Below are 15,837 nucleotides of genomic sequence, written 5' to 3' on the forward strand. Positions count from 1 at the left end.
TATGAGTGTATTCTCACCTCTGTGTATTTGATTAATAGGACTCCAAGTCCACTTCTTTCTAAAAAATGTCCTTATGAAATTTTATAGGCTAATGATGTTGATTATGATTTTCTGAGGGTCTTTGGTTGTCTTGTTTTTGCCTCTACCTTAAAGGCTCATAGAACTAAGTTTCAACCTCGTGCTCGAAAATGTGTTTTCATTGGATGTCCTCCTAATATTAAAGGATATAAGTTGCACGATTTGATCACTAGAGAAGTGTTTATTTCTAGAGATGTTGTGTTCCATGAATATGTTTTTCTTTTTCATGATCAAAAGACTAACAATGCTCAAGCTGATCCTTTCTCGGATCTAGTCTTACCTGTTCCTATAAGTTTCACAGATTCTATAGATCAATCTGCACAATCAATTCAGTCTAAGGACATTGAAGAGGCTCATATCTCTGACCCTGAGCCAGTTCTTCAACCTGGTATCCTACTTGAACCAGTCGCTGCAGTCAGAAGATCTACAAGACCACGAGCACCACCAACTCATCTGAATGACTTTCACTGCAACCAATCAGGTGTACATCTTCCATCTCTTCATCTTTTATCTGATGTTCTATCTTATGACAACCTTTCTAGCAAGTACAGATCTTATGTTCTTTCTATTTCTGATCACTTTGAGCTTCAATTCTACCATCAAGCTTGTAAATTTCCACATTCGAAACAAGCTATGAATGATGAGCTCAAAGCTATGGAAGACAATAAGACTTGGCCTATTGTTAATCTACCTCCTGGTAAGAAAGCCATTGGCTGCAGATGGATTTATACAAATAAATTCAATGCTGATGGTACCCTTTCTAGGCATAAAGCCAGATTTGTTGCAAAAGGGTACAATCAAAGGGAGGGTATTGATTTCTTTCACACTTTTTCCCATGTTGCTAAATTAGTTACAGTTAAGGTTGTTCTTGCTTTAATTTTTCTCAGAATTGGTGTTTAGCTCAACTGGACATCAATAATGCTTTTCTTAATGGTGATCTTTTTGAGGAGGTATACATGGATGTCCCTTTAGGTTGTTCTCTTCAGGGGGAGCAAAACCATATTGGTCCCAAGCCGGTTTGTAGATTACATAAGTCTATATATGGTTTGAAGCATGCCTCTAGACAATGGAATATGACGTTCACCAAGTCTATTCTTGATCATGGGTTTGTTTAGTCAAAATTTGATTATTCCCTTTTCACCAAGGGTACTTCAGATAATTTTGTTGCTATATTATTGTATGTTGATGATATTATCGTTGCAGGTCCAAACCCTTTGATCATTGCCGACGTGAAAGCTTACTTGCATTCCAAATTTAAGCTGAAGGATCTTGGTCCTTTGAAGTTTTTTCTCGGGATTGAGATTGCTCGTGTCGGGGATGATTCCCCCATATAACCATATTAATGCGGAAAAGTAATTAATTAAAAAGATAGATACCTCAAAAAAAAAAAAAAAAAAAAAAAAAAAAAGAAGTATAACTACCTAAGAAAAGAAATGAATAAAAAAAGTAGTGGATTATAAAATTTTGAACCAGAGAAAGAATTTACAATTTGCTAAAAAATGACTCTCCCCATCTCACATAACAATTGAGTTAATGTGGAGCATCAGTGTCAGGAGAAAATTCAACGCGCCCTATTAGCTCACTTTTTCTCATTTTTCAAGTGACTTTGGAGTTTTGACTTATTTATCCTAAATGATATTCACCTATTTATTTTTTATTTTATGAAAAATAAAATATATTAAATAATACCTACCATTTTGTATTCTCAGAGGTAAGAAATATTTATTAAAAAAATATTAGCGTGGAGACGGAAGCAAATCGTATTGGGCACATTTCACACATTTATTTTTTCTTTTTCGTCAAACCCACAAAAATCCAATTTCATCGTTATCGTTTCTTGGGCCGTCGGAGTCAATCTACAAGCTCATCGTAAGATGAAGGAGAAATTTTTTTTTTTTTAATAAAGTGAAAAGTAAATGGAGATATGTTTTTTTTAATGAAAAATAGATAGAAGATCCTATTTAAGGTATTGTGTGCATTTCATATATATATATATATATATATATTATAAAATCAATTAAAAATTATGAAAAGGGTTATATTTGATAAAATACATGTTTTTAGAGTATAAACATACTATAAATAATAATATGAAATGATATATGTGATATTTTTGAAAATTGTGAGAATAATCGCGGTATTTCAATTAAACACAAGATATACGTATGATATTTTCCCATAAATTATTTATTAAACACATCCTGCTCTGCGTGGACTCTACCCTCACAAATCGCTTGCCCGATTTGCTGACACAATGCCCTTTGCGTTCAGGTCAGCCCAATCCCCCGTGGCTCTGAAAATCCCGACCCTCGTGGTTTATGGTCGCTCGATCCCCGTGATCGTGTCGCGTAAGGCCCCCGTGCCTCCGAAAATCCCAACCCCCGTGGTTTAGGGTCGCTCGATCCCCGTGATCGTGTCGCTTAAGGCCCTCGTGGCTCCGAAAATTCCGACCCCCATGGTTTAGGGTCGCTCGATCCCCGTGATCGTGTCGCTTAAGGCCCCCGTGGCTCCGAAAATCCGACTCCCGTGGTTTAGGGTCGCTCGATCTCCGTGATCATGTTGCTTAAGGTCCCCGTGACTCCAAAATCCCGACCCCCGTTGTTTAGGGCGCTCGATCCCCGTACGTGATCGTGTCTCTTAAAGGTCATGTGGCCCCGAACATTCCGACCCCCGTGATTCATGGTCGCTCGATCTCTATAATCGGGTCTCTTAGCCCTCGAGGTATAATCTTTCGATATCCATATCGTGATGCCCCGAGGAATCACAAATGGAAAACCAAATGGTCCAAAGACATCAACGACGAAGCTCTCGAGGATTTCAAATTAAATTTCTCGCACAACAAGTCGCTCAAGAAACTGGGGGATTAATGTTATGTCGTTATTTTCACATGGTATAAATAACATCCCGAGAGAAAAAAATGACATATCAAGCCCATACACAAGGCCCAAGCCCACACGCAAACTCACGCGCTAAACTCCGGATCAACACTCATAAGATGTCTCTCAAATAACCTCTCAAAAGAGACTCTCAAAGCATGTTTTCAAGCTAGATTCTTTGACAAATCTTCAAGACAAAGCTATAACAAGACCACCCGGTCGGCAAAAAAAAAATGACCACCCGGATGGCCAAAGAAAATGACCATCCGGCCATCTTCACTCGGCCAAGATCACCCGGTCATCTTCACTCGGCAAAGATCACCCGGTCATCTTCACTCGGCCAAGACCATCCGGCCATCTTCACTTGGTCAAGACCACCCGGTCATCTTCACTCGGCCAAAGACCACCCGGTCGTCTTCACTCGGCCAAGACCACCCACTCGTCTTCACCCGGTCATCTTCACTCGGCCAAGACCACCCGGTCGTCTTCACTCAGCCAAGACCACTCGGTCGTCTTCACCCGGTCGTCTTCACTTGGCCAAGACCACCCGGCCATCTCCACCAAACCAAGTACTTCTCACCAAGCCCCTCGGCTCCTCTCGACTCCTATAAATACCTCACTCATTCACAACACAAAGTAAGTTTTCTCTCAACTTGTCAACAAATCGTTCACCAAGAACACAATACAACACGACTAATGTTGAGCGTCGGAGCACGCGCCGAGGGAAAACCCTCCGCGTCCCTCTAGATTCACATTTTCTTGTGGTTAGGTGAAGGTGCAAGGATTCGAAGACCTGGCGAAGAACACGAAGAACGTGGAAGATCCAAAGACCCGGCGACTCGAAGATCCAAAGACCCGAACACTTGAAGATCCGAAGAACACGATGAACACGAAAAACACGAAGAACACAAACACGTAGAAAACACGGAGAACGTGGAAGCTTCAAAGGGTTGAAGACTCAAAGAAACAAATACTCAAGAACTCAACAAAGAACGTGAAGAACACGATGAACGCGGAAGATCCAAAGACCTGGAAACTCAAAGATCCGGAGACCCAAAGATCCAAAGAACACGAACACGACGAGAAGAGAAGAACTTCACCAAACCCAAACTACGTGCGGTCATAGGGTCCGGCCCTAGATCGAACCACAGACGGTTCTTAGTGCTAATCCAAAAACGAGATTAACATTAACAAGATTAAAAAACTGTTAATCAGATTTCATAAAATGTTAACCATATTTTAATAGTTGTTGATCATATTTCAATGACAATTAATCAGATTTAATAATTGTTGACCAGATTGAAACACAAATTTTTGTTCGGAGAAAAAGAAAACGTTGTTGTCGAAATGGTTTAGAAATATTAGTGTGTTTTAAATTAATTATATAATACTTTCCAAAAAAAATAAGCATACTAACTAGTTAAGTTGTATGGAAAAAAATAACTTTTGATCATGAATAAAGCTCTAAACATTAAAGACATATAACACATCCATGAATAGCCTTCATCTTTCATGTATAAAAGAGAAAAGCGCTCTCTCTCGGTCCCATAACTAACCAATAATATGAAATTTGTACGATATAGATTTCATCTCGCGAGCTTTGCATTAGATACAATAATTACTCTGAAATCTTAGAAAGCAAACTGATATAAATGAGGTTTATGTGCTGCCCTGCCCACATTTAAATCGACATGTTATCTCTTTAACGATTTCCTTCACTCAACCTTCACCGCACATCCATGGAGTCTTCTTCTTCTTCTTCTTCTTTGCATATTGCTATGTATCCATGGTTAGCGTTTGGCCACATCACACCATATCTCCACTTGGCCAACAAACTAGCCAGAAAAGGCCACAGAATCTCATTCTTCATTCCCACAAAAACACAATCCAAAGTCCAACACTTGAACAAATTCCTCGACCTCGTCGCCTTCGTCCCCATCGCCGTCCCCCACGTGGATGGCCTCCCTCTTGGCGCCGAGACCACCGCTGACGTGGCAGCCCCTCTGTTCCCTCACATTGCGATCGCCATGGACCGCACCGAGCCCGCTGTCGAGATCCTCCTCCGCAATCTCAGACCCGACGTCATTTTCTACGACTTTGCGTACTGGCTTCCCAAGCTCTCGCGTTCCTTGGGCTTCAAGACAGTCTACTTCAGCATCGTGAGCCCTGTCTTCTCGGCTTATATGACCGGCAGCTACACGTCGGCAGGGCCGCCGGAGAAGAGGCTTTTGGAGCCGCCGCCGGGATTCCCCGACCCGTCCATCAAGCTCCGCCGCCACGAACAGCCGTACTTTGCTCACACAGGCTCTCAAACGTTCGGAGGCGGCATGAAGCTCCCCGATAGGCTGCGCATCAGTAAGACCGCCTGCGACGCCTACGCCTCCAAAGGCTGCCGCGAGATCGATGGGCCATTCGTCGACTACACGGAGAAGGTCAGGGACGGATTTAGTTAATTATTTGGGATTTGCGGAGGGACGAATTTAATTAGTTAATTTTTGGGATTTTGACGGAAATATTATTGAACTCAAATCATTTTACCAAACTCAACTAAATATAAAACTTGATAATCTATTACTAAATGAGCTGTGAAAAGACTGAAGTATCCATAATTTCATGACAGATGGGTCACGAAATATAAAATTTTGTGACAAATCTATCAAAAAATTAGGTATTTTGTGATCAATTTAAAATTTTTGTAACAGATTTATTGCGAAATAAGATAACGGTCATGAAAGTGTGTTTTTTTAGAAAAAATAATACAATCATCATCTTCATGAAGATTTGTCAAATTTTGAGTTTGGTTAATTTCGATGAATTTAGTAATATTTGTGTCAAATCCCTAATTTCGTCTTAGTTTCTAAAAGTTCCATAGAAATTTACAATTTACCCACTTGAACATTTTTTTTTTTGCATATTTCATAATTTGTATTTCTGGCTCTGTCCCCTGGAGAAGGTATTCAATCGGAAGATATGGCTTTCCGGACCGATCTCTCCAGAGCCCTGGGCTTCCTACGATAACGCAAGATTGGACCCGAAATGGGACGGGTTTCTGAGCCGGTTCGAGCGGGGGTCGGTGGTGTACTGTTGCCTCGGAAGCGAGCAGAGGATGAGCAGAGGCCAATTCGAGGAGCTCATGGCGGGTCTGGAGCTCTGTGGAAGGCCCTTTCTGGCGGCGGTGAGACCGCTAGAAGAGATGGCTTTGCCTGAAGGGTTTGAGGAGAGAGTAGGAGAGCGGGGTGCAGTCCACGAAGGGTGGATCCAGCAGCAGCAGATCCTGAACCACCCCTCTGTCGGCTGCTTTGTCACGCACTGCGGAGCCGGGTCGCTCACAGAGGCAATGGTGAATCCGTGCCAGCTTGTCATGATTCCCCACGAGGGCGATCATTTCTTCCTGGCAAGAATGATCGGGAACACCCTCAAGGCGGGGATCGAGGTCGAGAGAGACGAAGAAAACGGATGGTTTTGTAGGGAAAGTGTTAGCAAGGCAATTCAAATAGTGATGTCTGAAGAGCCGAGTAATGAAGTTGGTATAGAGATTAGAATTAACCGTTCCAAGCTGCAGAAACTGCTTCAGGACAAAGATCTTGAGGCTGCGTACATTGATGATTTCAGTGATAAGCTTCGGAGTTTAGTAATTTATTAATCAATATTTAAATTACTATTGTTAATAAACTTGTTGCTACCAAAAATTCCTAAACCGGCTGTGTGTCTATGTCACGGTGTCACCCATCATGGACCCAAAAATAGTAATTCGGTTTTTTCTTCATAAGTCTAGATTTGGTTCAATTTATAGCTGACTTTAGCTTTATCTTCCTCTTACTTTTCATCTCTTGTGAGTAAACCTGGCTTAGCGGTATACACCGCACGTCCCGCTACTGCCCCCGCCTGGACTCCCTTTATTTGACCAAACGAGAGTCCCGTCCCGTTAAGTAATGGGATGGTAGCAGGACCCGCCTAACGGGATTCGGACCCCGTTAGGCTTAAAATTTTTTTTAAAAAAAAAAGGTTTTAAAAGATTTTAAATAATTATATAGAATGATTTAATTGAAAAGATTTTAAACTAAATGAGTAGAAAGAAATAATAAAGAAGAATGTCAATTTAAAAATGGGCCTCTTAAAAAACCTCACCGGCCTCTAGAAAGGTGCGACGGCGAGGAAAAAGAGCACCCTTTACCTCGTTAATTATTTGAAAAATTATCCCGAACAAGGGCCGGGATATCCCTTAGTTATACAAGTTAGACTAAGCATTGATGTTTACATTTGCGAAATCAACTTCAAAATCGTCAAGAATATCAAAGCACATGAATGTTTCTTGTGCTCGATTTCTATGTTGAATCCAATCTTTACCACATGTCAATGCTTCGACCATCTTCGGTTTCAAGCTACATCTTCTATCGTCGATGATGCGGCCCGCGCTACTAAAAGCCGCATCAGATAGCACGGTTGAAACAGGGATGGTGAGGATGTCTTGTGCCATAGATGATAAGACCGGGAACTTCCTTGCGTTCTGTCTCCACCAAACCAAGAGGTCGATGGCTTCGTCATCCGGTTTGACTCACTCGTTCCGGTCATATTCTTGTATCTTCGGATGGGACCGTGTGTCGGCTGGGCTCGACTCGGTTGAATTGTCCCACCTTCTTGTTATTGAGGAGATTGGGCTATAAGCAGATGCGTTGACGAACACATTCGTGTATTGGTGTCTTCTTGGATACTACGTCTGTGATTGATTTGGTTGTGTTCGATATTGCGGTAGGAGTTTCGCTCGTAAACCATGAAAAAATCATAAAAAGCTTGCACGATCCTCGCAAGATCAAGTGCGACGTAATCTTGGTCCTCGAAATGATTTCTAATGTATTTAAGAAACTTTTTTAATCCACCGATTTTACATCGGCAGTCTAGAATGGCTCAAAAACCGTATAATAATGGAACCTTTACAGCCCCCCAATATTTTAAAAACTTGGCTCTCATTGCTTGAATACAATCTTCAAAAATTATTTCGTTTTTATATTTATCAAAATGCACAGCAATTGCGGTCATAGTATGAAGACCGAGAAAAGAAGTAGGAGTGTAAACAGCGGAAATATAACAAGTTTCTTTGTAAAAAAAACATCAAAAAAAGAAACAAATGATTCAGCCATCTTAATATCATATTCGGTGATAGCATCATCGTCATGTTCACTGTTAATGTAAGAAACAATAACATTGACATAATGCTCGGATAAAAAAGTTGGTCAACATAAGAAATGTAGAATTCCACCTAATTTGTTATCTAGATGAAACGTGCGCTCTTGGAGATCGTTGTGTCTATGGCGTCTCTTAAACTCGTCTACTCTACTGGTTGAACTATTGATCCAACTAATGTAATTCCTAATTTTGTTGATGGATGGGTCATAACTAGCGGCTCCAGCTTGAACTATAAGGTTTATGATATGGTTAGCACATCGTTGATGCAAAAAGGTATCGTCACAATGAAGTCTATCCTTTAACTCTCTAACCATGGCGTTGTTGCTTGTGGCATTATCTAAGGTTACGGATATAATCCTATCGGTCAAACCTCACTCAGTTATAATACTAACTATGATATCTAAGATGTTTTGACTAGTGTGAGAACCTTCTATCCTCCTAAAGGCAATGATACGTTTGTTAAGGTTCCAATCGTCGTCTATATTATGCACTACAACACTCATGAAATCCATCTTTGATTGATCAGTCCATATATCCGAGGTTAAGGCTACACTATACCTACCAGATGATATTGTGGCTTTCATTTGTTCCTTTTATCCTAAAAACCATTTTAGGATATCGGATCTCAAGGCTTTCCTAGACATGATTTGAACGTTTGGAATTATAGAACTGAATCTAACAAAGCCTTGAGATTTGATATGACTAAAAGATTGATCGGTGGAAACAAAATATTCTACTAAACCACGTGTAAAGAGTACATGATCGATGTGACTTACAGTGCTTGACGAGGCTCCAGATTGCGTCCCCTTGCAGTGCATGTGATGACTCCACAAGAGCGACATCCCGACTCTTGTGTTGTGACCGCTGAAGATTTTTCCACAATTGTGACATTTTCCGGCTTTTTCGCCGTTCGAAATCACCTCTTCAAATCACGTCCACACAACGGACCTACTTTGACGTTGTGATTGTTGTTGTGATTGTTGAGGTGGTTGTTGTTGTTGAGCACCTTCATATTGTTGTTGTTGTTGTTGTTGTTGTCGTGTTCGTCGTTGTTGTGTCTCCTCTTGTTGTTCACGTTGTCGAGGGCGTGGAACTCTAACGGCAGGATCGACTTGACTTTGACTTCGACGTTGAGGTGGTGGTGGTGATAGGTCTTCTTCTTCCTCCTCATCCTCTTCTTCATTTGGATTCTGGGTTTCATCTTCATCTTGTTCTTCATTTCGATTTTGAGATTCACGCATATGTTGATCGTATTCTTGAAATGCTTCATAAGCCACTTCAGATGGCAGAATTTGAGCTTGATACGCTTGCTCGGGATCCATTTGAGGGTAGTATGACACTTGGGTGTTTGGAATTTCGGTGAATTCAAAATGGCCGAAAGTAGGAGCAACATAATTTGGATCGAAACTTTATTCGGTGTTTAGGCCGGGGGCGTTTTGAGACAAGTGCAACTAATTTTCTTCAAATCGGTGCATTTGTTGACCTCGGGAAGCTCTTCCCCTTCGACCTCCTTGGTTGTGGGATGAGGATGCCATGAAAAATTGAGAGAGTTTGAGATTGAGATTGAGAGAGTTTGAGAGAAAGGTGTGAAGAAAATGAATGAAATTGAGGGTATTTATAGACTTTAGAAATAAATAGGTAAAAAATAAAAATAAAAAAGTCTCTGAAATAGCCACCAACGGCTCTTTTAAAACGGTCAAAAATAAAACGGCTCTTTTTTTTCGGCCGTTGGATCAAAAGGTAAAAAATAAAAATAAAAAAGTCTCCGAAATAGCCACCAACGGCTCTTTTAAAACGGTCATAAATAAAACGGCTCTTTTTTCGGCCGTTGGATCTTTGATCCAACGGCCAAAATAAAAAAAAAAAAAAAAAAAAAAATTCTCGCCCTGGACTAACGGGACTCTCGTCCCGTCCCGCCACAGTAGCGGGACTCCCGCTCCCACTATTGTGCCTAACGGTAACGGGGATTCCGTCCCGTCCCACTACCGTTAGGCCAGGCAGGCCGGTTTACTTGTGAGTATGGAATATGGATTCATAAATGACAGGTTCAGTTAATCACACTTGTATTACAGTTAAATATTAAAAATTGAAATCTAGCTTGGTTCAATTTATAGCTCACTTTACTTTTGTGCTTCCTTCGTTGCTTTTACTTTTGTCACTGTCAAAATAATAAATAAATAAATAAAATGCCCAATTGTTACCCCGAACGAAATATTGGCAATTGCTTTCCAATAAGTAGTGCATGAGTCATGACAAATGAGCAAATAAAATAACAAATGAGCACACATGTGGTTCAGTGGTTGCCTTCTGCTGTAACAAACTAGCATTATTGCACATATTAAAATCGAGATGTTGAACTTTGATATAATCTGAAACACTGCTCTTCTTTCTTTGAAAACACACACATCATCTATGGAGTCCCAATCACCTTCTACTTCTTTGCAGATTGCTATGTATCCTTTTTTAGCGATTGGTCATATTACACCATTTCTTCACTTGGCCAACAAATTAGCCAAATTGGGCCACAGAGTCTCATTCCTCGTGCCAACGAAAACGCAACCCAAAATCCAACATTTGAACCGAGTTCCTCGCCTCATTGCCCTCGTCCCCGTCACCGTCCCCCACGTGGACGGCCTTCCTCACGGCGCCGAGACCACCGCTGATGTGGCAGCCCATCAGATCCCACTCATCGGGACCGCCATGGACCGCACCGAGCCCGAGGTCGAGAACACCCTCTCCCGCATCAAACCCGACATCGTGTTCTTCGATCTCGCTCACTGGGTGCCCAAAGCGGCGCGTTCCTTGGGAGTCAAGACGGTCTATTTTTGCACGGCGAGCCCAGTCATGATCGCCTATCTGTCTGGCTACGAGTCGACCTCCTCTTTGCCGGTGGAACAGAGGCTTCTCGAGCCGCCGCCGGGGTTTCCCGACCCGTCCATCAAGCTCCGGCGACACGAGATTCCCTACTTTGTCGAGATTGATTCCCAATTGTCTGGGAACGGAATCAAGCTCGACGATCGTATCCACGTCAGTGTGACAGAGTGCGACGCCTTCGCCTCCAAAGGCTGCCGGGAGCTCGAAGGGCCGTTCTTCGACTTCCTCAAAGAACGCCGCGGTTGGGAAATATCACTCACAGGCATGTAAAATTAGTGGTTTTTCTTATAATTTTCCCAAAATGCTTTTTTTCTTTGAAACATTAAATAATTGAAACTGATTGATTAGCGAAATAGTTAAAATTTCAAGTTTTCAACAAAATAATTAAATTTTCGTTATCATAAAAAAAATTGATGGTCATTAAGTTTTTGTTGATGATTTATATAAACAATTTATCACTTAAAAAAAAATATTCACAAGCTCCACCTTAAAATTATTTTATCGCAATGTCAAAAAATTTATTTTATTTATTTAACTAATTTTAGAAAAATCTTAGTTATTTTGTAAATTAATTAAATTCAATTGCTTATTTTTCTTACACGCCCCTCTAAACTAAATTAAATATTAACTAGTATATTATTTTTATATATAATTCATATATATATATATATATTTTTTTATCAAAGGTGCTTCTCTCAATAAATTTCTGGCTTCCGCCACTTATCTTATTATATAGGTCCGATTCTCCCGGAGCCACCAGCTTCTGAAGACAACCCCGAGTTCGGAGATTTCTTGAGCCGGTTCGAGGCCGGCTCGGTGGTGTACTGTTGCCTCGGAAGCCAGACAAGGCTGAGCGTGGGCCAATTCCAGGAGCTCGTCCAAGGGCTTGAGCTCTCAGGTCGTCCGTTTCTAGCGGCTTTGAAGCCGCCGATCGGTGCCAGCACGGTGGAGGAGGCTCTGCCGGAGGGCTTTCGCGGCGACAGAGGGATTGTGTTCGGTGGTTGGATTCAACAGCCGGCGATCCTGGCCCATCCTGCTGTGGGGTGTTTCGTAACGCACTGTGGCTATGGGTCGATGATCGAGGGCGTTATGGCCAAGGAGTGTCAGCTCGTTTTGTTGCCGAACGAGAGCGACCAGTTTTTCAACGCGAGGCTGCTTGGGACGAGGCTCCGTGCCGGGGTCGAGGTCGAGAGGGACGAGAACGACGGGTCGTTTACGAGGGAGGGCGTTTGCGCAGCCATTAAGGCTGTGACCACTGGGAGGGATATTAGGGCCAACATGGCTGAGCTTCGTGAGTTGGTGCTCCGGGAAGGTCTTGAGTCCTCTTATCTTGATCGTTTTAGTCGGATGCTTCAAGCTTTAGTGGCTAAGTGATGACTGTTCTAAAACTAATAGAAGTTGTTGGAATATTAGTATTCAAGAGTATTCACTTATATGTGCGTGGCTGATTATTATTATTGGCAAATATTAGAGTGGGGTTCATTCAATCGGAATTTGATTATTCCAACGAGTTCTTAATCCTCGTTGCCAAAATCGGGTTTAGTTGAACGAGAAATTGATGCTCAAAGTATGTTAGAAAACACCAAAAATTGTGAAGGAAAAATGAAAGTGTTGTGGTTGATTGTGCATTTACATATGTTCCACTGCAAGAAATATGTGAACTTTGTAATGTTTATATATGCATCTCTCTCTCTCTCTCTCTCTCTCTCTCTCTCTCTCTCTCTCATTTAGATGAAGACAGGATCATAAATTGTTGCAGTGTAAATAATACACTGAAACTTTCTCTAATCTTGAGTTTAAATGCCACTTCAAATGCCTCCTAGTTTCTAATTTCCATCTACACATTGAATCCGAAACACTCTTTGTTCTCCTTCTTTGCACATTGCTAGGTATCTATGGTTCTCTTTTGGCCATATTACACCGTACCTCCATTTCGCCTACAAACTAGCCAAAAAAAGGCCATAAAATCTCCTTCATCATACCCGCAAAAACACAGTCCAAGATCCAACACTTCAACAAATTCCCCGACCTCATCACCTTCGTCCCCATCACTGTCACCCACGTGGACGGCCTCCCTCCCGGTGCCGAGACCACCGCTGACGTGGCAGCCCCTTGATAGGTGCGTTTATCACGCGTAAAACTCCTATTTCCTGAACCAAAAACCGACGAGTCCTCAAGTATTTTAATGTTTTTTAGTGGGTTTTTGAGTAATTTCAGGTTCAGATGAGCATTAGAGCATCTACAATCAATTTCGTGGAAAGATGATGGGATTCGGAGTAAAAAATGGTCAAAATGGAGTCAAAATTGAGATGGGCAAGAAACTTGGCGACTACGCGCGCCGCGCGACCTCCACCGCACAGAGTCTTATGCGCGGAGCGCGCATAACCTGAAGCTGAGTCCGCGCGCCGCGCATACGGGATCACAAACCACGAAATCGCACAGAGTCTTATGCGCGGAGCGCGCATAACCTGAAGCTGAGTCCGCGCGCCGCGCAGTGACTACCGCGCGCCTTCGGATTACTGGAATACTAAATTAGCGATTTCTGAAGATTTTTGACCCTTGGATCGAATTGGAAGGCTCAGATCACTCCGAAAAACATACAATCAGGGTTAAAAACGCCTCTTGTAACCTAATTAACTCATTCTAGTTTGTTTTTGAGTTTTTTTTACTTTTGGGCTGCACTTTTCTTTGGAGAGCTTTTGTTTGGGAGCGAAGTTGAGTCGACGATCCGACGAACAAGCAACCATGAACTTCCGTTTTTAATAGTTTTTCTTTCTTTCCTTCACTCTCCGTTACTTTTATTTCTCAATTAATTGATAGTTTCATTCTTCCCGTCATGAATCTCGTAGTGTTTTTTTAATTTATGATTATGTTGATTATTGTTTTGATCATTATGTTGTCAACTATGGATTCCGTTAGAGGCTAGATTTTTAGCGGGGTTGCGATGTAGCCGGGTTAGATTGGGTCAGGGGGTTTCGTTAGGGTGAAATTATGCTTTGATTTACTTAATTATTCATGCTTGTGTGGATGTGTTCTTAATGCGTTCTTTAGATTGGCCATCTTTAGGATTGTTTTTAGGAGAATTCTGTCACTCGAGAGAGGGCGAAAACTCATGCTCATAATCCATGCTTCGTTTTGGCCTTAGGTTGCTAGACGGCTTAAGCTTAATGTAATCGTTTGAATTCTCGTGTTTATTGCTCGTGATTGTTTTAATAGGATTAGAGGCCAAGAGGATATATAATCCGTCAATTGCGTACGTTGCTAGATCACTCGAGAGAGGCTAGTAATATCGTAGGGAGAATGAGATTAGCATGAGTAGAGTAGGTCAAGTTGTAGGAACCCGAAACCCCTGAGTCTTAATTTTCCGGTGAAGTCGTGACCCCCATTTTCTCTTATTTGAAGTTTCGTGTTAAATTTCCGTTGCTGTTTTGTTATTTTTTATTGTAGTTAATTCCTGCACCTCCCACCTTAATATAGTGAAATCAATTTGCTTTAGGTTGTTTAACTTCGCTAGAGTAACTAGTCTCTGTGGGATCGATATCCGTTACTTACGTAACACTATTACTTGTTCGATACGTCCACTTGCGTGCTAGTTATAAAAATATCGCAACACCCCTCAAATCCCACTGATCACGACCGCCATGGACTGCACGGAGCCCGACGTCGAGATCCTTCAGCGGTACCTTAAGCCGCAAGTAATCCTCTTCGACTTTGCATCTTGGATCCCGAAACTGTCGTGCCTGTTGGGCATTAAGACGGTTCATTACTCTGTGGTCGGCGCTGTGACGATGGCCTTCAACTCGCCTCCGGCGAGGTACCTTAACAGAGAAGATTTCTCCGAGGACTACCTGATGAATCCCCCGCCCGGATTCCCCAACTCCTCCATCAAGATCCGCCGCCACGAAGCTCGGGATTTTTCAAGAGAAGCTCTATGTAGTTCGGCGAAGACGTCCTTTTCTACGATCGGGTGTCTCGGAGCCTGAGCGAGTGCGACACCCTGGCCTTCAAGGCGTGCAGAGAGATCGAAGGCCCATTTCTCGGATTCCCCGAGAGAGAGGTTCGAGAAACCGGTGTCCGTCTCGGGGCCGGTGATACCCGAACGGCTCGCGCCAAGCCTGGACGAGAGATGGCCCGAGTGGTTGGGCGCGTTCGAGCCGGGCTCTGAGCGGACACCAGTTTCTAGAGCTTCTGTTGGGGTTTTAGCTCTCGGGGTTGGCGTTTCTTGTGGTGATGAGACCGCCGATCGGCTCCTGGAGCGTGGAAGAGGCTTCGCCGAAGGGGTTTGAGGAGAGAGAGAGAAAGTCCATTAAGGGTAGACACAGCAACAGTTGATTTTGGAGAACCCTTGTGTGTGGTGCTACTTCACGCACTGTGGTTTGGGGTCGCTTTTCGAGGCTTTGGTCGGCGGGTGCGAGCTCATTTTGATGCCGTTTTTGGGCGATCAGATCTTCAACGCGAGGCTGATGATGGAACAGACTCAAGGCGGGGGTTGAAGTGGAGAGTGGTGAAGAAGACGGGTCGTTTGCGAGGGACAGCGTGTGTAAATGCCAATCCGAACGGTGATGGACAGAGATCGTGGGGATATCGGGAGAGAAGTGAGAGCAAATCGAGCTAAGTTGACAGAGCTTCTTCTCAGGAAAGATTTAGAGTCGTCTTATGTCGACAAGTTCAGCAATAGCCTTTGCAAATTTATAATTTTGAAGTGATCTTCTCAATTTATAATGTTGACGTAATGCTCTCATTAAGCTAGTTCTTTATGCTGCTCCATTAGAGAGCTTAAGGTCGGACTACCAGGATTGTATCGATCGCTCTAGAACAAATTAAA

At 42.5% G+C, this 15,837-nt stretch overlaps 1 protein-coding gene and 2 pseudogenes across 1 annotated transcript; all 3 read left to right on the forward strand.

Moving 5' to 3' along the window:
* Window positions 1-4,660: 4,660 nt before the first annotated feature.
* On the forward strand, window positions 4,661-6,728 carry LOC149406914 (cyanidin 3-O-galactoside 2''-O-xylosyltransferase FGGT1-like). The gene is made up of 2 exons (XM_089609875.1): window positions 4,661-5,386; window positions 5,908-6,728. Exons 1-2 carry the CDS (start codon window positions 4,694-4,696, stop codon window positions 6,595-6,597), a joined length of 1,383 nt encoding a protein of 460 aa, XP_089466001.1. The 5' UTR covers window positions 4,661-4,693; the 3' UTR covers window positions 6,598-6,728.
* Window positions 6,729-10,550: 3,822 nt separating this feature from the next.
* LOC149406915 (cyanidin 3-O-galactoside 2''-O-xylosyltransferase FGGT1 pseudogene) lies at window positions 10,551-12,499 on the forward strand (annotated as a pseudogene).
* A 379-nt stretch (window positions 12,500-12,878) lies between these two features.
* On the forward strand, window positions 12,879-15,718 carry LOC149406916 (cyanidin 3-O-galactoside 2''-O-xylosyltransferase FGGT1-like; annotated as a pseudogene).
* Window positions 15,719-15,837: the final 119 nt, after the last annotated feature.

This window comes from Urtica dioica, chromosome 1 (genome assembly GCF_054948205.1).
Source record: "Urtica dioica subsp. dioica isolate 48M chromosome 1, U.dioica_male_clone48M_v1_H2, whole genome shotgun sequence".
NCBI classification, from domain to species: Eukaryota; Viridiplantae; Streptophyta; class Magnoliopsida; order Rosales; family Urticaceae; genus Urtica; species Urtica dioica.

Excerpts from the sequence above, each read along its gene's own strand:
- LOC149406914 (XM_089609875.1), top strand. The coding sequence starts at position 4,694 with ATGGAGTCTTCTTCTTCTTCTTCTTCTTTGCATATTGCTATGTATCCA. Across the intron at positions 5,387-5,907 it reads TCGTCGACTACACGGAGAAG|GTATTCAATCGGAAGATATG; the intron begins GTCAGGGACGGA and ends CCCCTGGAGAAG.